The sequence below is a fragment of the Microcebus murinus genome, chromosome 15 (genome assembly GCF_040939455.1).
Source record: "Microcebus murinus isolate Inina chromosome 15, M.murinus_Inina_mat1.0, whole genome shotgun sequence".
Lineage (NCBI taxonomy): Eukaryota > Metazoa > Chordata > Mammalia > Primates > Cheirogaleidae > Microcebus > Microcebus murinus.
The window spans coordinates 13,554,917-13,577,904 of record NC_134118.1 but is presented as its reverse complement, the minus strand read 5'-3'; the positions used below and the strand labels follow the sequence as shown (position 1 = coordinate 13,577,904).

Here is a 22,988-nt window from a genome sequence, read left to right as displayed (position 1 = left end):
CTAGTTTCGGTTACTAGAATCCCCTTTTTGCTAAATACTTATTTAGCATTTGGATTTAGGGAGATTATAATGCCCCAATTTTAAATAGGAAAATTTGACCAAAAGCCTCCATCTCAAGGATTTTTAAAAGATTTACTAATTAATGTTAATGCTTGACCTATGTATGTTGTTATTAGCCGTAAAAAAAGATAAAGGAATGGGTCCAAGGAGCACTTAAGTGTGGAGTTAGGATTCCTAAATGTAGCATACTTAGATTCATTCATAACCATGGTGGAGGATGGCCAGCAGCAGAGCAGAAAATGAATGTCAAATAAAAAATAATATAAAATGAAATTATCTCAATTTCTTCTTTGCCAAAAATTTTCAACTTGTTTTCTTAGGGAGATTTTTTTTTTTTTAAGTAGAATTTCATTATGGAAGTTAGTAGGAAAATATAATTCCTGTGACAGTCAACTTTTTAGACTCTTCCTTTGCTAAAAGGCTGGAGATGACACTTGGATATCATTAATACTAAATGGTAGTTCTTAAAGCTTAAAATAGTATAAACTTAAAAATAAAATAAACGCCATTAAATTTAAAAAGTCATCTTTACTATTATAATCAAAGCCAAGAAAATAGCAAAGACTTTCAGATACCATCAGTCCATCTCATTTCACCATTAATGTCCCTAAATTGCTTTGAATATTCTTAAATTTAAAATTTTAATAAAAATTTTTTGACTGTTTTTTGGAGGAGATTGTGATTTGGAGACATGATGATGACTCTGAAAGCATGCTTTCTTCCCTAGAGCCATTATTGTCTATGTTAACAGAGCTTGGATACTAGTTTCTTTGTTCCACACAGTTGAAAGAATGGACAACCCTGACTCAGAATCCCATAGTCACCATGAGCTGGAACTAGGATGAGTTGCTCTCCTGGGGCCACTTTCCTTTAAGGCTCTGAAAATGGTTGCCACTGAGCATAGTAACAAGATAGTAGTAGAGGAAATGTTTATCTTAACCTATAGCCAGGATTCTCCTACCCCATTCTTTAGAAAAATTGATGTGACTCACCATGACCTTCTGGGAAAGTCCATGCTAAAAGTCCTGTCCTCCTTAAATGAATCTGAACAACTGCATAAGATAAGATGTAAATCTGTTTTTCAGAAGTTTCTTCCCCCTTCCCTTCAGTGTCCTGGTTCTGGTGAACCACTGCTTCCCACCATTTTCTAATTGGCACTTAGTAGTGTCAGGTGGAGGCAGATTTAAGAGTTGAATGTTTGAAGATACCAGATATTTGGGTTAATATTGTTGGAGCACCAGCTTTTCTTTTTCTTTTTTTTTAAAGGTGAAGAGTGGCACTTGGCCCCCACCTTGGGCCAGTGGACCCCTCTCCCCCACTTTTTTTATTTTTATTTTTTCTAACTACAGTTTTATTAACTACAGTATTTTCACTACAGTATTTTAACTACAGTATTTTTTCTAACTACATTTTTATTTTTTCTAACTATAGTAGTTTTTCTAACTACATTTTGTGGGTAGATGTAAATATATGTTTTAACCACTTGATGGCTTTTTAAGAAATAAACTTGTTCTCTTGAAGGCGTGTCACTTAACAACGGAAATTATATTTGAGTAATCTCTTGTGCAAAACCATAGTAATTGATTTAGATTAGAAGGCTGATTCCTCCTTTATTAGTAGTACCTCATAGACTTTGTTCTGAGAGATTCTTTCTCTGGGTTTACCTTAGTATTTTTTCTGTATTTATTTGGTGATCCCATCTCATTTAACTGATGGGTAAAGAATGTGGTTGAGTTTTGGAACACCAAGAGTTAATCTGTTATTTTCAAATGTTATTTTACAAAATATGACATATTACTGCGCTAAATCATATGGTAGAGATGAAATAGAAATTATGGTTAGTAGGATGGGAAAGAAATAGGAAGGGACTTTTGAGGGTAATGGAGATCTAAGAATCAAAGAAAGGGTCTCTTAGGGTCCTTGAGTCTCAAGCAGTATTTATTTTAGGGAGTATAGTCTTAACATAGCATTTACAATTGTCCTGTTTGGAAATATTACATGAATTGAACAAAATGATTTTTTTCGACTTACTTTAAAGTTGAAACTCTTAAAGCCTTAACTGTTTCAAGAAAATAGGTTTGTTTTGTAATGCCAGAGTAGACCTTGTGTATATAAATTGCAGTGTGAAGTATGTATTCTCTTGACTAAAAGATGTATGTTTCTCCTTTTTATTTTAAGAATGGTTTCATCTTATTTAGTCCACCATGGGTACTGTGCCACAGCAGAGGCCTTTGCCAGATCTACAGACCAGACCGTTCTAGAAGAATTAGCTTCCATTAAGAATAGACAAAGTAAGGACATGGGTGCATGGCTAACATTTGTTTTCAGATTATAGGTTTGTTTACTTTATTTTTAGAATTTTTTTAAATTAAAAAATTCAAATATTAATTTAAGATGGATACCTCTGAAATTTATTTTCACTGACATTTTTGAAGATTAGCTTTAAAAATTCACATAGGACTATGTCAGACTCTAATTGTAGGAAGAGAATTGTGGGAAAAGTTTTGTAAGGAATGACTTTACCATATCTTCTTAAAATAAAAAATTGTTCTTAGCTTTCAGGAAATAAAACATTTAGTGAGAAGGTTTTTTTATTATATTTTTAAAGTAAAGTAGTTCTTATTACATGATAGAGATAATATGTGAAAGAAATTTAAATATCTTTGAATTTAAATTGCTATCTAAATTTAAGATAGCATTGATCATAGTATTTATTGTTTAGGTCCTAGTGTTGGCCTGTGTGACCACAGAGCTATAGAGCCTGTTTATAATTGGTCCACAGTTAGCCATCCTAAAATCCGTGGTGTTAGTCCATCAGGGTGGGTATGATTTGATAAGAGTGAGGGATAAAAACAAAACATATGGGTGAAAACTTTTTTGTAGGTCAAGTTACTGTAAGAGCACTGATTACATTGCATTGTAGTTACTTATATTCTTGTCTTTCTCACTGTCACTAAGCTCTGTTGAACAGAGACCATCGCTGAACAGAGATGATCGCTTACTCCTTTTGTATCCTCACCATTTCTAACTCCTGACCTCAAGCAATCCTCCCGCCTCAGCCTCCCAGAGTGCTAGGATTGCAGGCACGAGCCACCGCACCTGGCCTCTCCTCCATCATCTCGTTTAGCAAATGTCTGACCCACAGTGAATGCAATGAGTATCTATTAAATTCACATCTTACTCAAAAGGCTAGCATTTTTTTAAATCCTGGGTTCATCATATTTGATAAGACATTTTAATATTATTTCTTTTAAATAGTCTTTTTAATCTTAGTGTTTGAAACTTCAGTGTTGTTTAATAGGTGTCCTAACTATATTATTTGTATGTTTGTGATTTTTTTAATAGTTTGTGAAGGTACTTATTTTTCTGACTTTTTAATGTCTGAGATTTTTCTTGGATTGCCTAATGGCTATTAGAAAAAGAAATAGAAATCAATCACAAGAATTTATTTAAAGACTTTTTGCTAACTCTCTTTTTCTTCTGAGGATCCACTATGTTTATGTTTCTACTTTTGTAAAAGTTAATCTTTTGCTTTCTTTTTACTGAATAGGAATTCAGAAATTGGTGTTAGCAGGAAGAATGGGAGAAGCCATCGAAACAACACAACAGTTATACCCCAGTTTACTTGAAAGAAATCCTAATCTTCTTTTCACATTAAAGTGAGTTTTTTAAATAAACTGTTACACTTGTAATATATGATGCATATTTGTTATGTTATATAATTAAAATAATTTTCATGCTTTTATAGTTTAATTTTTACCTTTACATATGATTTGGTAATATAGCACATTTAAGTAACAGATCATTAAAAATACTTTTATGTTCAGGACTATAAGCAGATGGCATATTTTGCTGTATGTATGCTCTTTCATCATTCTACCTCTGTGGTGTAAAATATGAAAATCTTATTTAGAAGATGGGTGTCTATTTTTCCTTCTGAAAAATACCTTATAGTAAGTCTCCTTGGCATTTTTAAAAATTGTGGTAAAATATACATAAAATATACCATTTTAACCATTTTTAAAATGTACATGTCTACGTTTAACTGTGTTCACATTGTGTAACCATCGCCACCATTATCTCCAGAACTTTTTCATCTTCTCAAACTGAAACTCTGTATATATTAATTGAGTTGTTTACAACTCATTCCTTCTTCCCCCGCAGCCCCTGGCAACCACCATTCTCCTTTCTGCCTCTGTGAATTTGACTACTCTAGGTACCTCATATAAGTAGAATCATACAGTATTTGTCCTTTGTGATTGGCTTACTTCACTTAGTGTAATGTTATCAAGGTTCATCTACATTGTAGCATATATCAGAATTTCCTTCCTTTTAAAGGCAGAGTAATATTCCATTGTGTGGATATATGCCACGTTTTGTTTATGTATTCATCTGTTGATGGACACTTGGGTTGCTTCCACCTTTTGGCTATTACAAATAATTCTGGTATGAACATAGGTGTACAAATATCTGTTTGAGTCCCTGCTTTCAATTTTTTTGGTTCTATACCCAGAATTGAAACTTCTGGATCATATGGTAATTCTGTTTAATTTTTTGAAGAACTGCCATATTCTTTTCCTCAGTGGCTGCACCATTTTGTTTTCCCACCAGCAGTGCACAAGGGCCCCACTTTCTCCATATCCTCACTAACACTTATTTTCTATTTTTTAAATAATGGCCATCCTAATTTGGCATTTTTATTGGTTTTATGAATCTTTGGTACTTTAACATTAGATGTTATTGAGCTTAAAATTTCAACTCTTTAAGCAGCAAAAATCCTCTGTAAGTCAAATGACAGAATTGTTTATTTTTTTTAGCTAGTCAAATTTAGCAATGGTGGGTTGAACAGAATTGTTTACAAGTTGAAGTTTAAATGAGGCTCATTTTGTTTAAGAGATTGGGAATGGGACAGAGGGTGACAGAGGGTGGGGAGGAAGGCTATGCTTTATATGTATCGTATGTACATAAAATTATGTCCTTGGGTACTGTCTGATTTGCTACCAAGTGCAGGTATTTTGGTTAAATTATTTTTAGCTAAAAAATGAAATCCATGCCAGGGGTGCAGTGAGTGGTATTTACATCTGTAATTCCAACTACTCAGGAAACTGAGACAGGAGGATTGCTTGATCCTAGAAGTTCAAGACCAGCCTGGGCAACATAGACCCCCATCTTTAAAACAAAAATGAAGTCTATATTATGTTTTTTATAGCTACAGATAAATTTTCATTTTCTTAGTAATTTAAATTAAAGGGGATAATACTATTATAGTCTCTTTTGTGTTATATACTTGCGGTTTTCTTTGGAAAATTTAAAATTCTAAGCAATACAATATATGACACCATATTTAATATTTTTTAGCTTACTATCTAAAGACCAAACCTACTGATAAATGTTTAAACTGTTTTCAAAAAGGCCATTTGAAGATTATCCTAAGTAAATTTTTCTTTTCTCTTTTAGAGTACGTCAGTTTATAGAAATGGTGAATGGTACAGATAGTGAAGTACGATGTTTGGGAGGCCGAAGTCCAAAATCACAAGACAGTTATCCTGTTAGTCCTCGACCTTTTAGTAGTCCAAGTATGAGCCCCAGCCACGGAATGAATATCCACAATTTAGCATCAGGCAAAGGAAGTACTGCACATTTTTCTGGTGAGAGTCACTCTTATAATGTTATTTTTTAAATTTTTACCTTTATAATTTTGAAACCCAAATTTTTTAATCTAAATGTTTTCTTTGTAGCAGTTTTGTAAATGTGTATACTTGATTTCAGGATGTTCTGGATGAAAAAAGTGTTCAGATTCATATATTAATATTATCAGTACTTGGAAGTAACTTAAAGAATAGCTGTTTCTGGCTGGGCGCAGTGGCTCATGTCTGTAACCCTAGCACTCTGGGAGGCAGAGGCATCACTTGAGGTCCAGAATTGAGACCAGCCCAAGCAAGAGCAAAACCCTATTCTACAAAAATTAGAAAAATTAGCTGGGCATGGTGGTGCACTTGTAGTCTCAGCTGCTCCGGAGGCTGAGGCAGGAGAATTGCTTGAGCTCAGGAGTTCAATGCTGTAGTGAGGTATGATTATGCCACTGTACTCTAGACTGGGCAACTGAGCAAGATCCTGTCTATTAAAAAAAAAACAACTTTACGAAAATAGGTTATTAGTAGATCTCCATAAATGAAGGTCAACATTCAAAATGAGTTGTCACTAGAATTAAATCATTGACATTTTTTTTTTTTTTTTTTTTTTTTTTGAGACAGAGTCTCGCTTTGTTGCCCAGGCTAGAGTGAGTGCCGTGGCGTCAGCCTAGCTCACAGCAACCTCAAACTCCTGGGCTCGAGCGATCCTTCTGCCTCAGCCTCCCTGGTAGCTGGGACTACAGGCATGTGCCACCATGCCCGGCTAATTTTTTTTTTATATATATATATATATCAGTTGGCCAATTGATTTCTTTCTATTTATAGTAGAGACGGGGTCTCGCTCTTGCTCAGGCTGGTTTTGAACTCCTGACCTTGAGCAATCCGCCCGCCTCGGCCTCCCAAGAGCTAGGATTACAGGCGTGAGCCACAGCGCCCGGCCAAATCATTGACATTTAGTAATGAAAAAGTAATTATGTGTTTTAAAAATGTATAAATTAAAGGTGATGTGACTGATATCTTATGCTACCAATAACCAAACCTATTAATAGCTGGCTGCCTGTCTCTCTTGGTTCTTTCTCAACCAAACTTCTTCAAGAATTGGCTCTGCCCAGTTCATTTTCTCCCATTCCTCTTTTTGGCTCATCAGTGTTGCTTTCTGTGGCTTTTGGTGTTCTCTATTTCCCAAGTTGTTACATTTTCTCTGTACATTTAATTTCTAAAACAAGTAAGGTAATGTTTGTTTTCCTTTCGTAGAGTATCACGTTTGCTTTTTCTCACAGTCAGTATATACTTCTTCTGCATTACTTCCTGTCAGTCTAATTATATCACCTCCCTGTACATCAGGGACGATGCTCACATCTGTATCCTTAGCTACCATTCCTTTTGGATGTCATGCAGTCACTTCAGGCGTGGGAAAATTCTGAGCCTCATTGTATTCTTATGTAAAATGGGGATGATGATGATAATATTGCCATTGGAGGAGGATTGTAAGGTTAGATGAGATCCATAATTAAGCCTTCAATAACTGTTGGAGGAAATCATAATTACAGCCTCAAAATTAAGTATTCTTAATATCTTTTCAGAGAAGTTATCTGCTTATTATTTAAGTAATCCATTGACTCTAGAAGTCTTAAATACAAAATCAAAATATGAAGATTTATTTACAACCTAATTAACAATTAGTGTTTGTTTCTGTTTCCATATGATATATTTTCCTTTTCTTCCCCTCAGGTTTTGAAAGTTGTAGTAATGGTGTAATATCAAATAAAGCACATCAATCATATTGTCATAGTAAACACCAGTCATCCAATTTGAATGTACCAGAACTGAACAGTATAAATATGTCAAGATCACAGCAAGTTAATAACTTCACCAGGTAAGTGATTTCACCAGCTTCTGTATTAATATTAGTAAGGTAATTACGTTACTAATAGGTGTCATCATTGTACTAATTTTGAAAGAACTTGATTTATATGACCCATAGTGGGAGTCTGGGAGTTCCCAAGCCCAGAGAGAACGAAAGGATAAGGAATCAGTTCCCCAAAGCTTTTCAGTCTCTTTCCTTAGTTCCTTCCTCTTTCTCTACTATTAATACCTCTTCCCTCAAGTAAGATTATAACAACAGATTCAGGTCTCTATGCATCATCTTACTGCTAACCACAGATCTATACAGATAATCATAGACATGCCATTTGTTATGTTTTCAAGTTAAGACATAGTAGCATATTTAACACCAATGTTAATGTAAGATAAATTTACAGCTAATTTTTCCTCTGTGTGTAGGGTTTTTTGGTATAAATATGTTAAATGTTTTCTGAGTTTAAAATATCTAACTTTACAAAGAACCTTTTGAAAGCCTGTCTACGTAGCTTGCATACAGCAGATGGTAAAATCATTTAGTAAACATTAGTAAATCATTAGTAAACATGCCAATGCATGAGGATAGTATCAAGAACCTATTGGGAACCAAACATTCTGCTAGGTGTGGTGTCTAACTTCAAAGAACTTTCAGAGAAGATACGTCTCTATCAGTACAGTATGGCCCTTGACATACTGAGGTTTAAAATTAGGTAAAAACCTAAAAGTTCATGAAGTGAAATCATTTGAATTGAATACTACTGAGCAAGAGCAAGTTCTTGTGAATTCAGCCTGCCCACATCATCCAGCACCTCAATTTGATGTTGGTTTGGTTCTGTAACATGAACCAATTGGTCATGCTGCATTTTCCAGAAATCAGTGCAGCGTTTTCTTACTAAAGGAGAAGAAACCTAACTTTTAGCATAGAATCTTAATGGAAATATAATTCTGCAAAATTCTGTGGAAAAAAATCTGTATTTGAAAATTTGGAGATTAATCAAAATTTCTGGGTTATCTGTTATGACAGAAATTTACTGAAGTAATGGCGGTGTGTGATTGACACAAGTTACAATTGTGGGCCCCCAAAATGGTATGAGAACAGTAGAAAAAGTGACTATCTTTTGCGGAGGAGGTCAGGGATGTCTTTCACAGCAGAGATGACATACTGGAAAATATAAAATCTAAATGTTGTAAAAATTTTAAAAATTAAGCCTAAGTAGTTCATTGTACTTTATAATAAAGTACATTGGTACTTCATTGTTGATGGGGGTTCTGCCATTGTTTGAGGATAAGATTACAGTCAATTTGTGGGTTTTTCTCTTAAATACTATCTGCAGTGCAGGAAGTTGCTAAAGAGACCTATTATTACCTGAGTTCGGGGAAGCAAGCCCACAGGAAGAGGCTGATGACATAGCATCTTCCTGTGTGCATAGCATAGAAGGGAAAGAAACTTTTGAACCACTTTAAACTGTTAAACACTAACAGTTATTTTGTAGTTGGCAATGGCACTCCTTATGATATTGTGAAGTAGACAAAGTAGTATTAACTATTTAAAAACCATTTTACAGATGTAGAGCTGAATATCAGAAAAGTAAATGACTTTTTTTAAGGTCAATATTTAGTAGCTAGTAAGTTGCAGAGCTGAGATGCCTTCCTAGGATTTGACTTGCAAACTTGTGCTTTTCCCATTATACCTCCTACCACTGAAATGCTCTTCTCCCTACCCTTCTTTGCTCCATCTTAACTTCTGTTCAACCTGCAAAACTCCAAGTTCAGATGATCTTCCAGGATGTTTTCCTGGATTTACATCCCCACCAAATGTTGTTGCTCTTTGGGATTAACTTTCATCATAGTACTGATTATGATTGCTCTGTAATATAGTAACTTAATTAGCTTTTCACAGTGTGTTTGCTACTAGGGGCCACAGGCTGTTTCATAATATCCTTAGCATCCAACATGGATCATACCTCAGAGGCCTTTAAATGTATGTTAAATGAATGAATGCCTCTCAAATACTGAACAGAATTGTCAATAAAGAAAAAAGTTTTAGTGTTTTTTTTTTTTAAGACTACTGAAAGGTATGATGGTAAGGATTTTCATTAAATTCAACATTATTTTTAAATTTTGCTTTTTCTTACCATTTTCAAGGTTTGTCAGGATAATAATCAAGCTTTTCTGGCTGAATATATCTGGTCTGGAGTCTCTACAGATCTCTGTGTGTCCTTTTACCATAAAGGTTTTATTTTTATTTATTTATTTTTTTATTGAGACAGAGTCTCACTTTGTTGCCCAGGCTAGAGTGAGTGCCGTGGCATTAGCCTGGCTCACAGCAACCTCAATCTCCGGGGCTCAGCGATCCTCCTGCCTCAGCCTCCTGAGTAGCTGGGACTACAGGCATGTGCCACCATGCCCGGCTAATTTTTTGTATATATATTTTTAGTTGGTCAATTAATTTATTTCTATTTTTGGTAGAGACGGGGTCTTGCTCAGGCTGGTTTCGAACTCCTGACCTTGAGCAATCCGCCCGCCTCGGCCTCCCAAAGTGCTAGGATTACAGGCGTGAGCCACCACACCCGGCCGACCATAAAGGTTTTATTAACAGGAATGTTGGCACACATACTCACCCAAAAGTGTTAACCAGTGGTTGCCTCTGATGGCATTATGCATAGTATTTTTTGCTCCTCTGTATTAATTTTTTTTACAAGTGAATATATATTGCTTTTGTGATGATAAAGGTCATTTTTATTTAAACACTTCCTAAATTTTCAAGTGTTTCTGAATTATTAATATATAGTTATTACCTAGATCTTCATAGGAGAAATCTGAAAGATTAGGTATTTGTTGTTGCTTACAAGAGTGTGGATGGGTCGGAACGGCATACATGGACAACTTAAATATGTCCAGATATAGTTATTGGCACATAACATTTTTCTTCAGTGTAGAATGAGTGAAAACTGGAAAATATCCAAGACAATGGTTTGAAAATCAAGATTCGGCAATGCTTTAGCCAGTAAGATAGCCTGTGAGAGAGAGTGTGTTGGGTGCCAAAAAGGTATGAAAGGATGAGACTGAGTCATTTTTTAAGTTAACATCACCTTTGAGAGACAGTGTATTTTTAAGTAGTAAGGACAAATGCCAAACCATCAACTATTAAAATATAGTCTAGAAGCAGGTTGAATTAGGAGGGCAGGAAAGAGGTCAAGTGGGTTGCAGGTATGAGATTTATTAGTTTGTTTTGAGAGTAAGGTCTTTACATGCTGGGAGAAATGAATGCTGGGGAGATGCTGGAGGCAGCAGTCAGTTAACAAAGAAGTACAGATCTGGGTTTGAGAAATAGTAGGACTATCATGCTCAAGTATGATTTCCCCATATTGATGTAAAGTCATAAAACCACTACATTTTAGCACATGTACTTTTTTTCTCCCTTATCTCCGGGGGTACACATTTGTTAAAAGTCAGCTGTTTGGCTTTGAATACATTTGAAATTTAACAAAATACCTTTTTTTCAGATTGCTGTTACTTTATGAAGTTAGATTATAAGTAGGCTACATAGTTGAGTAGTAATTTATTTTAAACTAAGCTGCAAGTGTGATATTTCTAAAATTAGGTTTGTTTTTTCATTTTCAGTAATGATGTAGACATGGAAACAGATCACTACTCCAATGGAGTTGGAGAAACTTCATCCAATGGTTTCCTAAATGGTAGCTCTAAACATGACCACGAAATGGAAGATTGTGACACCGAAATGGGTCTGCAGTGATATTTCTTACATTTTTAATAAAAAATGATGGCTACAAGGTTATGTTTTTACTTGTACTGATTCACAGCTGATGAGCATAAACCAAATTTAAAGATGTATGTGCCATAGGATTTGACAGTAATACATATTACTTACACTTTTTTGTGAGGGTGAGTTGCTCGAGCAGGTAGAATTACTTTTTTGAGTTACTTTTTAACTCAAAGTAAGTGCCAGACAGTTTTCTTTGCTGAACTGTTTAGGCTCAACTTGAGTGCTATTAATGCAGCAGTAGTAACTTGCCTAGTGTTCAGACTTCAGGGTATTTAAGGCTGGGAATGGGAAAAATTCTTATACTTCTTTTAATTTAGTCAATAAGGCCAAATGGGTAGAGATGATTTTACAAATTCTAATCAAACAGAATTAAAGTCATTTAATGCAAACATGTGTGACTATGCCTAGTACTGTGCGTGGTACATAGTAGGTTCTTAAGCGTGACCTCCCTTACCTCCCCAGAACAAACAACAAAACCATGTGGCTCAAAGATCTGTTAGCATGCATAATTTTATTTTGTACACATCTTATATAGTAAATTGTACCATAACGTTAAACCACCAGCAAACTTTCCCCTCAAATGGAAAGTAAGAATTATTGAAACTTATGAATTATTGATTTGTTGGAATTTTATGGCAACATTAGATTTCTTAGTATTTTGAGATTAAAAGGTATTTATTCAAATTTAAAAAGGCAGCCTCATTTTACTCTAGTAGATGTTAGCCACCTCAGCTTCCAAAGAGTAATTTAAGCATAGTGAGTAAGAGTAGGAGTTCTAGAACCAAATTACCTGGATTTGATTTCTGCAACTGCCACTTACTAGCTGTGTGACCTTGAGCAAATTACTTAACCACTCTATGCCTTGTCTTCATCTGTAAAATGGGTATAATAACTACCTCATAGGTCATTATGAAAAGTAAATGAGTTAATCTGTGAAAAACTAATAACACAAAGTACTTAGTAAATGTTGACTATTATCACCATCATCTTCATCATAGTAATGATTTATATATTATTAGTAGCAATTTATAGTTATATTATTGATCAGTGATAGTTGTCAATCAAGATATATAATATTTTCTAAAAGTAGTATTTCTGTAAAAGTAGTATAATTAATCCTTTCCTTTAGTATAATATGATATCTGTTAGAGTTATTTAACCTCTCTTAGCTTCTAGGAACATTTAGTTACATCTCTGGTTCTACATCAGTTAAAGCAGCCTGAGAAGCAATTACTAACTTTTTTCTTTTTCTTTATTTAAAATGTTGCTTAATGTAGTTTTAGAGGATTATGCTTAACTTTTCCTAAAATTTTCCCTGACATACTAAGTACACTCTAACACTGAGAGGTTGTCATCTGACTCTTAACTGCATGCTATAATAGAAATTGGATCCCAGACTCTTGAGACCTAGATGATGATAATATACCTTTTAGCTGTAAAATTCCATATTAAATTACAAATACATTTTTAAAAGTCTGCTTATTTAGATGAAATATTAGGTAGTAGGTACTAAATAAAATGTACATATTGTTTATAAGAAATTTATGTTGATGTATTTACTATACACCATTCCATAAGGTAGTAAAGCACTTGTCCATTTTGCTTACAGAAGTTGATTCAAGTCAATTACGACGCCAGTTGTGTGGAGGAAGTCAGGCCGCCATAGAAAGAATGATTCACTTTGGAAGAGAGCTGCAAGCGATGAGTGAACAGCTGAGGAGAGAATGTGGCAAGAACACAGCAAATAAAAAAATGTTGAAGGTGAACATGTTTTTCCTTGAAATATTATAAATACACCAAAGGAACTAAAATGTAGTTTTGTAAAACATCAAGCAGGGTACTAGAAATTCTTGTTGGGGAACTTGAACTTCCCCTTAGCTAGCCCTGCCCGTCTTAAGAGTGAAAACATTTGGTGGGGTTAGGCAGCTCCAATCTACCAGAAAGAGCACAGGACTTCAAGTGAAAAAAAAATGTGGATTAAATCCCAGTTCTGCTACTTATCGGTGTTGTGTGTCCTGTGTCAACTTAGTTTAATTCTTAGTTTTATTTTCTCAGCTGTAAAATTGGCAAGGTTATTTTGAGAAATGTGACTGTGCTGATAAAACTATAAATTTGAGATATTCCTAGTTTAGTAAACATTGTTTGGGATCACATGCAATTTGGATACGTAACACAGGGTTTTCATTTTGATTAGTAAAGTAATCATTTTGATTAGTAAAGAATCGGATCATCTTTAATGGCCAGAACAGTTAAAATACATTTTAAAGTCTCTTCTGGATTGATGTCCATGAGATAGTAGGAGGGATAAAATTTAAATAATTCAGTATATTAGCTACAATTTTGTGTATCATTTGATGATGGAGGCGTTTTCTCTAGTTTAAGTCAGCATTGCAGTTAGTTATAGAGATGTTATGGCTCTTTAACAATTGACTCGTTATAAACATTTTGTCCTAAAAAGTTTGGAAGACACCCCCCAAAACAAAGGGAGATATATATGGTGGCCTGGAGGCTGACACTTGGGTATGGTTAGGAAAAGGCAAAAGACTCCTGCAATCTCTTCCTGACTGAGTTAGTACAGGTTGAGTGTCCCTAATCCAGAAATCCAAAATGCTCCAAAATCTGAAATTTAGAGTGCCAACATGATGCTCAAGGACATGTTCATTGGAACATTTCAGATTTTAGATTTTCAGATTAGGGATGCTCACTCAATTGGCAAATATTCTAAAATTTTAAAAAAATCCAAAATCTGAAACATTTCTGGTCCCAAGCATTTCAGATAAGGGATACTCATCCTGTTTACCAGTCAGCAACACCTAATAGCACCTTAATACAGTACACTTGGCATCAAATCAGTAAAAATAAAATATCCACCTGCCCTGTAGCCTCAGTTCGGCACAGGTGTACGCTATATCTGCCTAGCCTAGGACGGCGGCTCCTTAAGTTAAAGGCATAGTCTTATATTTTCAATAGCTTAGGTGGGAAGAAATATGTATTTACTATATTTTAGTACTTCATCTACTCGATAGCACAATAACTTCTATTTCTAAAGGTGACCCAGAGTTATCAAAAAAAGTTAAATTGTTTTTATGCTAAATAAAAAAATTGGTGGATTATGTAATTGAAATAATTTTTCATTTTAAAAGTCAAAGCAGACATTCATATATGGAAAATGACTATCTACATTTGCCTTAGAAGATTAAGGTTTCCTTGAGGTCAGACTGTCTCTTAACCTCCCTTTATTTTTCTAATGTATATACCTCTAATGTCTGGTACCTAGGTAGTCATAATCAATATATGCTGATTAAATTGAAGTTGAATCATGAAAAGTATAACTGATTTTTCCAAACCAAGGATTTTTATCATTATGCAACTTTGTACAATTTTTTCTTGTGTCACGAGTGTGAAAAAGAAATTTAATACGTAGGCTCTGTATTATTTGAGGTGTCTAAAATCATTCATTTGGGGAACTGAGTACTACTTTGGTAGGTACTGAGGATGTTTTAGTGCAGTGATTCTCAACTTTTTGGTGTCTGATTCCTTTAAAAATTATTATTTTTTATTTCGGCATATTATGGGGGTACAGATTTTAAGGTTTCAATAAATGCCCTTTCCCCCCTCTCCCCACAAGTCTGAGTTTCCAGCATGACCATCCCCCAGATGGTGCACATCTCACTCATTTTATATATATATATATATATACCCGCCCCCTGCCCAATACCCTATTACTGTAGTACCTATGTGTCCACTTAGGTGCTACTCAGTTAATACCAGTGTGCTGGTGAATATATGTGGTGCTTGTTTTTCCATTCTTGGGATACTTCACTTAGTAGTATGGGTTCCAGCTCTAACCAGGAAAATATAAGATGTGCTATATCACCATTGTTTTTTAGAGCTGAATAGTACTCCATGGTATACATACACCACATTTTATTAATCCATTCTTGGATTGATGGGCACTTGGGCTGTTTCTAAAAATTATTAAAGATTCCCAAAGTTTTTATATATATGAGTTACATCTATTGATATTTACCATATTAGAAATTAAAACTAAAATTAAAATTGTTAATTCATTTTAAAATAACAAATCCATTAACTAAGAAACATATTTTTATGAAAAATAACTATCTTCCCCAAACCAAAAAGAGAAAATGAGTGGCATTGCTTTATATTTTTGCAAGTCTCTTTAATGCTTAGTTTAATAGAAGATGAGCTGGACTCTCGCACTTACCTATCTCTGCACTCAGTCTGTGGTGATATGACCCATCATATAGCCTCTGGAAAACTCCACTGTGTAGTCATGAGAGAATGAAAGTAATAAAGGCAAGGAACACCTTAGTATTATATCCCTATGATAGTAGTTTTGATTTCACAAACCCCCTGATATGGTCTTGGACCCAGGTGTTCCTGGATCATACTTTGAGAATTGTTTTAAGGGATATTTGGGAATATGAAATGTTTGTAAGAATTCTAAGACTTTTTTACCCTAGGTGATCTGACTTGGTTTTCTTGTTACAACTTTATACTAATTGAGCAGGATGAAGAAATGTATGATTTATGTGGTGCCTTTGAAAATTTAAGATTATACTCCGTCAGCTTACTTGTGTCTTTGATTCTAATTTGAATGAAGCTCAGAAAATGGCATTACATGGCTAATTCTCAAAGCTATTCCTTGATTATACACTGAATTATGTGAAGATGTAATCTATCTTCCTCTAAAGAATGTAGATGGGTTTGATTTTGTACTCCAAATTCTAAGCAAATGCCAACTGCCTTCAGAGCCTTTCCTGATATTCTGAGCTGCTTTCCTCTCTCTTCCCAAGCTTATGTTGCCCAACAGGGATAGGATGAGTAACTGATCCACTTTATACCAAAGAACAAGGCTGGCAACATGAAGAGAAAAGCTTTTTTGCTGTAATTGAGGTTTAGAAATTCTTCTTTTTATTCTTCACTTCAGATTGTATGTGATTGTAGGGTTTTTTTAAATCTATTTTTGGATTTACATCAGTTTCTGAGCCATATTATACCTAGAGAAAGACTGGACTAAAGTGGAAAGTGAGGTTTACCTCAGTTGCTTTGCCATACCGTGTTTTGCCTCTCCTTAGCTGTGGAACAGCAGGCATACTGCAGGGAGTGAGTGGCCCACCTGTGGTGAAAATGGGTGGCCCACCGTTTCTCTTGACCTTTTTTCTTTTTTCAGTCTTCCTTCTTTTCCCCGTTGTCTTTTTGTTCCTTCCCTGCCTACAACTTCTAGTGGCTCCCAAAAGAGCTGCCTGAATTGGTTTATTAGCAGCTATATGTTGAACTTCTGCAGTGTGCTGAGGCATTGTTGTGGGCACTCTGGGAGAGTCAGGGAGCTTTTAATCTAGTAACCGAATCAGAAATAGAACCATTTAGATTCACCCTGTTTTAGAAACCACTCCAGATTTTAAGCCAACCATGAGTACAGTTTGAGAATCCTGCCTAAATGATGTTGCATTTCACTCAAATTATTTCCACTGAAGTAATTTTATTTATTTATTTATTTATTTTTTTTTTTGAGACTGCATCTCTATCACCCTGGGTAGAGTGCAATGGTGTCATCATAGCTCATTGCAATCTGAAACTCCTGGGTTCAAGTGATCCTCCTGCCTCAGCCTCCTGAGCAGCTGGGACTACAGGCGTGCACCACCAATGCCTGGCTAATTTTTCTATTTTTGGTAGAGACGGGGTCTTGCTCTTGCTCACCCTGGTCTTGAACTCCTGAGCTCAAGTGATCCTTCTGCCTTGCTCTCCCAGAATGCTGGGATTACGGTGTGAGCCACTGTACCCGGCTATGTTTTTTTCTTTAAAATAATTTAAATTATTTCACATTTATTTTCACCAATATTTCACAGGTATTTTCAGTTTTGTGCCTCAACTCCCATGTGTGTTATCTAATTGTGTGTAATTGTAGTGACACTATTTTGTGTTACCTTTGTTACACAAATTTATTTCCTCCTAGTTTCTATGCATTATTTACAATTATTTTTAAATGGCTACATGATATTCTATTGTGTTGCTATATCAGTTTATTTAAATATTGTTCTCTTGTTGGATTTTTCTGTTTGCTTTTATGTCAGATGCTTTAGTGACACCTTTATACATGTATCTGTTTCTTCCTTAAAATTATTCCACTGAGATAAAGTCCTAGAAATAGAATTATTGAGTCAGAGAACATGAACATTTTTGTGGCTTTTGCTACATATTGCTTTTCAGAAACCTTCTACCAGCTTACTAGAAGTAATAGAATGTTTCAGGTGCACCACTATCTTAATCATACTTTAGTGGATGTAACATATATATTGTCATAAAATTGCTTATTAGCATTTCTTTGGTTACCGCCATCATTAAGTTTTATAATAGGGTTTAAAAGCATTAATGTTGCTTTGCTGATTTCATTCATTTTCTTTTATATAGAAAGGATAAAGTTCTAGATGTTTACTACGAGGAACTGATGGTGTAAACCATGTTTTTTAAGGTTTATTGGTTTTCTTGCTTACAGCTTCACTCTCCTTCCAAACCATGTTTCATAGTGTTGTTGTATGATCCTTCTTAAATCAAATCTAATCCATATTGCTATTTGCAACCCATTTCCTTATTGGAAGAATTTCAAGCTTTTCAAGTGGTTTGGGGGGCATTTTAGGATCTATAACCCCTTACCCATATTTCAAACCATGCTTTTTGTCCTTTCTCTCAGCTTCAGTTTGCATGTACCTTGAACCTTTTTTTTTTATTAAGTCACTAGTACTATATTGTATGTTACTTTATTTACTTGTCTGCCTTCCCCATAAGACTGTGTGAGTTCTTTGAAGCGATGAATAGGTCCTTGTCATCACTGTCTGTATCCTCAGCATTCAATAAACATTGGCTAAATTGTACTAAAAATAAAATGCGAGAGCAAAATTTTATACTTTTTTCTTCTTAATATTTAGATTGCTAATGAAAAAGAATCGGCATCTTATGAAAAGAAGTACAGTACTAGCTGGGCATAGTGACTCATGCCTATAATCCTAGCACTCTAGGAGGCCAAGGCGGGAGGATCACTCAAGGTCAGGAGTTTGAAACCAGCCTGAGGAGAAAGAATGAGACCCCATCTCTACTCAAAATAGAAAGAAATTAATTAGCCAACTAAAAATGCATAGGAAAAATTAGCCAGGCATGGTGATACATGCCTGTAGTCCCAGCTACTCGGGAGGCTGAGGCAGAAGGATCGCTTGAGCCCAGGAGTTTGAGGTTGCTGTGAGCTAGGCTGACGCCATAGCCTGGGTGACAGAGTGAGACTCTGTCTCAAAAAAAAGGAGTAATAGTACTAGCAGTGTGACCTTAACCTCACTGCCAGTTTGCTTTTCTGTAAGGTGGACATAGTGTCAGCCTCAGAAGGTTATTGTAAGGATTAATTGAGATGATCCATGTTACTGCTTTTAACATTTCCTCACACAATATTTATGCAGAATAAATTACTACCAAAATACTATTAGTATTATCTTTTTCTCTGAGTTTTGTTTTAAATACTAGAGGGTGTAGTCTGAATTTGAGATTTGGGACTATAACATTTCACCTTTTTGGTGGCATGTCGGGATATAGATCCCTGAAGATAATTTTGTACTTGAAGTTTTTATGTAATTGGACAAATTCTTCAGTGTATCTTTTTAAATTTATCTGTAACTAGGGGGAGGGTACCTCATTAGATGGTTGTGGGATGAATTAAGTCTTAAACAAAGCTCAGGCTTTAGAAAAAATGTGATTGACTAGTTAGCTTTACAGGATACAGGATATCATATTCCATGGTCAGTTTGGGGTTTGGGAACAGGAAATAGAACCAAATAGCTTTGTGGGATGCCTAAAACATCTTCAGTTACTGGAAGAAGCAGATCTTAATATCAGCAGTCTTATGAGTTGTCTTCCCTGTAACCACCACTTGAGTAGCTGAAGGGGATTCAAAATTGTATGGTAAATTATTTTTTATCTTCAAAGAACTTTTATTATAACTGAGGCAGAAGACTAACCTGAATGAAATAGTTAGCAATATAAAACATTGGAGGGGCCATGTGCATTTGCTTAGAGGTACATGTATTCCCTATCTTGTAGCCTCAGACTGACTAGTTTTTCTTTGTGAGTTATTCTTTTCTAAATCCGCAATATTGAGGCCCATGTGGACGAGAAAGGGCAAGAGGACAGTTGCCTCTCCCCGACCTCTGCTGTCATAACACTAGTAAGATGGCTCGAGGAATGCTGATTGCTTGAGCAACTAACGTAGGAGATAGTGTTCTTTAGGAAGTTCAGTAGGTAGCATTTTGCAAGTGATTTCAAGTCCTGATTTCACAGATTTATGGTTTCTGGAGCATCTCTCCATGTCTGCTTTCTGAATTGTTAACAGTATCCTGTATCTATGTATGATTTTTATATATGTATAATATTACTCTTGATTTAGGGTATACTGACTTTTGGCATAATAAGACATCATTTATTGAAAGTTAGAATGAACTGATATTGTTCATTTAGTCCCTACACAACTCTGAAATAGGACCATTTATATTCCCCATTACGCAAGTGATGAAACAGGCACCTAGAGAGATTGTTACTTGCCAGAGGCCACATAGCTACCGTAGTTCTAGTGGTAGTGCTTGGACTTGAAGCCAGTATCTGAAACCACCATAGTATGCACTTCCCATAGAAAGAAGGCAAAAACAGTAGTTCTTTGAAAAGACTACATCAGTTATCTTAAGGTTGGCTTGAGGAGAGTGGTTGGAAATAGTAAATGTATAAAAGAGGTCCTGAAGGGGAGCCAGTTTAGTTTTATTTTTTCATAACTGAGTTTGAGAAGATGTCATCCAATGAGATGTGCCCCGTTGCCTTATCCATTTAACAAAAGAAATGCAGGCAGGCCTCATCCTTTTAATGTCAAATTCATGTTAGTGGTAATAAATTGTAAAGTGTCTGGATGTTTTACCTTTCTCTCTACCTTAACCAGTATTAGCCCATTCCTTTGGAATTAGTTTTCTTTATTTACTTCTGTTTAGTTTGTGTTGTAGAGATGGGAGGAGATGCATGAGAATGGCTAATCACAAGAAAAATGGAAAGCAAATTGGGCTTTGTTTCATAATTTAATCGTTCAGAAATACAAAGTATCCAGGCATGGGGTAAATGGGTTTAAAGGTTATAATAGTCTAGTACCTTAAAGCTGTATTTTCCCTGTCTTTCCACTTGGAACCACTGTGAGCATAGTAGTTGAACTACATGAATTAAAACTAAACTGGTATGTTTTCAACAGGATGCATTCAGTTTACTAGCATATTCAGATCCTTGGAACAGCCCAGTTGGAAATCAGCTTGACCCAATTCAGAGAGAACCTGTGTGCTCAGCTCTTAACAGTGCAATATTAGGTAAGTAAAGCCAAAGAGCACAACTTAACTAGATTCTCTGAACATATGAGGTTATTTGTGCTGGCATTTATATTTTGGTGAAATTATAAGGGAATATTTTCTACATTTTTAAAATACAGAGACCTTCCTCCTTTATATCAATTCTAGATTACATGGATTCAAATGAAATAAAGACAGATTAGGGGTATAGCTTGTAATGTTTGAGAAATAGAGGTTTTGTGTACATGTATGCAAGCATTTCTGGTGGCCATGAAATGTCTGCTGCTTATTTAGGAGGTATTTTGGTGGTCTTGTGTCTAAATGCAAAATATTACCCTACCAAAGACACCCTCTATAGCCCTCTTTAGTGAAAGGTGTTTTTCTGCCACTCATTTCCAGGCTGGGGATTAGGGAGTGGCATTCTCCTACATTCTCAAAGATCATATCTCCTCCTCAGATACTGGAGAGAAGGTTGTGGGCATGGGTGAGAAAATGGGCAATTGAGGAATCAAGCCTGATGATTTCATTTTTCTAAGTAAACAATCATCAAGAGCTGAGAGTTGTGAACGTTGCAGAAAGTGGTACAGCCAGTGAAGGGACTGAAATATAATTGAACAGATGATGAGCAAAGGGGCCAGCTTGTGACATTGAAACCCCAATGGAGAAACAAAAGTATAAATTTATGGTGGTGCAGAACTATTGTACCTAGTTGAATACATTTTGTGTAGTAGATTGATCAAAACTGGGTTTTTAGTTTGGCTGCTATAGAAGGAATTTGGGAATGTTAATGAAAAGTCTAATAATTAGTCCACAAGCGGCTAGAAGGGCACAGGGTAAACTTGAAAAAAATGAAGTGGTCAAGAAATGGAGGTTTTGATGGAACAAGTATAATGAGAATGGAACTGAGGGAGTGAAAGAGTGAATATCTGAGAAGACTGAATGTGACCCAGTAGAGGTCAGGAATCCTAGCTGGTGCCCCTTGCTACCATGTTCCCCTCCCTTTTGCTTGAGTGTTTCAGTGGGCATAGGGTAGCCTGAGGCACTCATGTCACAGCTCCCACTATGCTGTGATGCAGGCACAAAGGGCTTCCAGGTAACTTGTCCCCCCACCCCGTCACCACCAACACTTGGAACCAAATTATATTTACATTTGAGATAGCCATATCCAACTTCATGCCTTCACCCAATAAAAAGAACAGGTGAGGAAGAGAAAAGCAGTTTAGAAGGTGAGGCTTAGCCAGGTGTGAGCAAGAAGTGAGAAACTCTTAATTTGCTGTTCCCCTCATGGGAACTCACTCATAGCAGCAGAGTTGCTCTGTTCCTATGAGCAACTCACTGCAGAGTGTGACTATAGTATGTATGCACTGAACAAATACTTTTTATATGAATTCTGTAACTGTACATTTTGTGCATTTCTATATAAACTTGATAGTGTTAACTGTTCAAAGATAATTTACCTGAGTCATTTTTCATTTGACTTTAGAAGCTAATTTCCAGGTAAAATGGGACTCCAGTCTAGCTTAGAAGTTTGTGCTGTGCTATCTGGCCCTGTTGGGTTTCAGGGCTTTTAGCCACATGTGTCAAACTATTTTAGGAAGATGAGGGCAGTGTCACAAAGAGTAAAGAGTAATTCAGATAGGGAGACTTGCAATAAGGGCCAGGATTCTTATGGCAGTGATGTAAAGGAAGCAATGAAAAGTATACATATTTGAGCCTTAATCTGTTTCTTTGCCATTATAAAATTATTTGTTAAGGACTAGTACTGGAGTTTGGGAATAGTAGTAGTGTCCTTAGTGTTGTTTTCTCACATTTATAATTTGTATATAATAAATAATGTGAATTTTCTTTTGTTAATGTGTTTTCTTTGGTTCTACAAAATTCATTTAGCTCTATTGGCAAAAATAAAGGAACTTAGTAATAAATAATGCTAGCATTATAGAGAAAATTATGGCTTACTATAATTTATAATTATCTTTTTGAAATTACTACACTACAGGTAATCATTAAGACCAAATTGCTAGGTAATACTTAGACTTGAAAAGAATTTTTGAAGAAAAGTGACCAGTTTTCTTATAACAATTTATTTCTTGAGTTCTTCAAAGGCATTGATCTTTTAAATATTGCTTAAGACCATTATCTAAAATACATGTATTACTATATATTGTGCTATGTTAAGTGGATTCAGCTATAAATACTGCTTACACTTATTATGCTAAATGTATATAATTCCTGCAACATTAGTGACTAGATTATTAAATTGCTATGGAT

The 22,988-nt window shown here is 35.3% G+C and overlaps 1 protein-coding gene across 1 annotated transcript in view; it reads left to right on the top strand.

Annotated features, from left to right (window-relative positions):
* Nucleotides 1–22,988, top strand: part of RANBP9 (RAN binding protein 9) — a 106,283-nt gene that overhangs the window by 81,905 nt on the left and 1,390 nt on the right. The window contains exons 7-13 of the mRNA XM_012753561.2: nucleotides 2,239–2,351; nucleotides 3,611–3,719; nucleotides 5,518–5,708; nucleotides 7,425–7,569; nucleotides 11,178–11,299; nucleotides 12,950–13,101; nucleotides 20,630–20,741. Coding sequence (XP_012609015.2) covers nucleotides 2,239–2,351; nucleotides 3,611–3,719; nucleotides 5,518–5,708; nucleotides 7,425–7,569; nucleotides 11,178–11,299; nucleotides 12,950–13,101; nucleotides 20,630–20,741 — 944 coding nt within the window. The remainder of the gene's footprint in view (nucleotides 1–2,238; nucleotides 2,352–3,610; nucleotides 3,720–5,517; nucleotides 5,709–7,424; nucleotides 7,570–11,177; nucleotides 11,300–12,949; nucleotides 13,102–20,629; nucleotides 20,742–22,988) is intronic.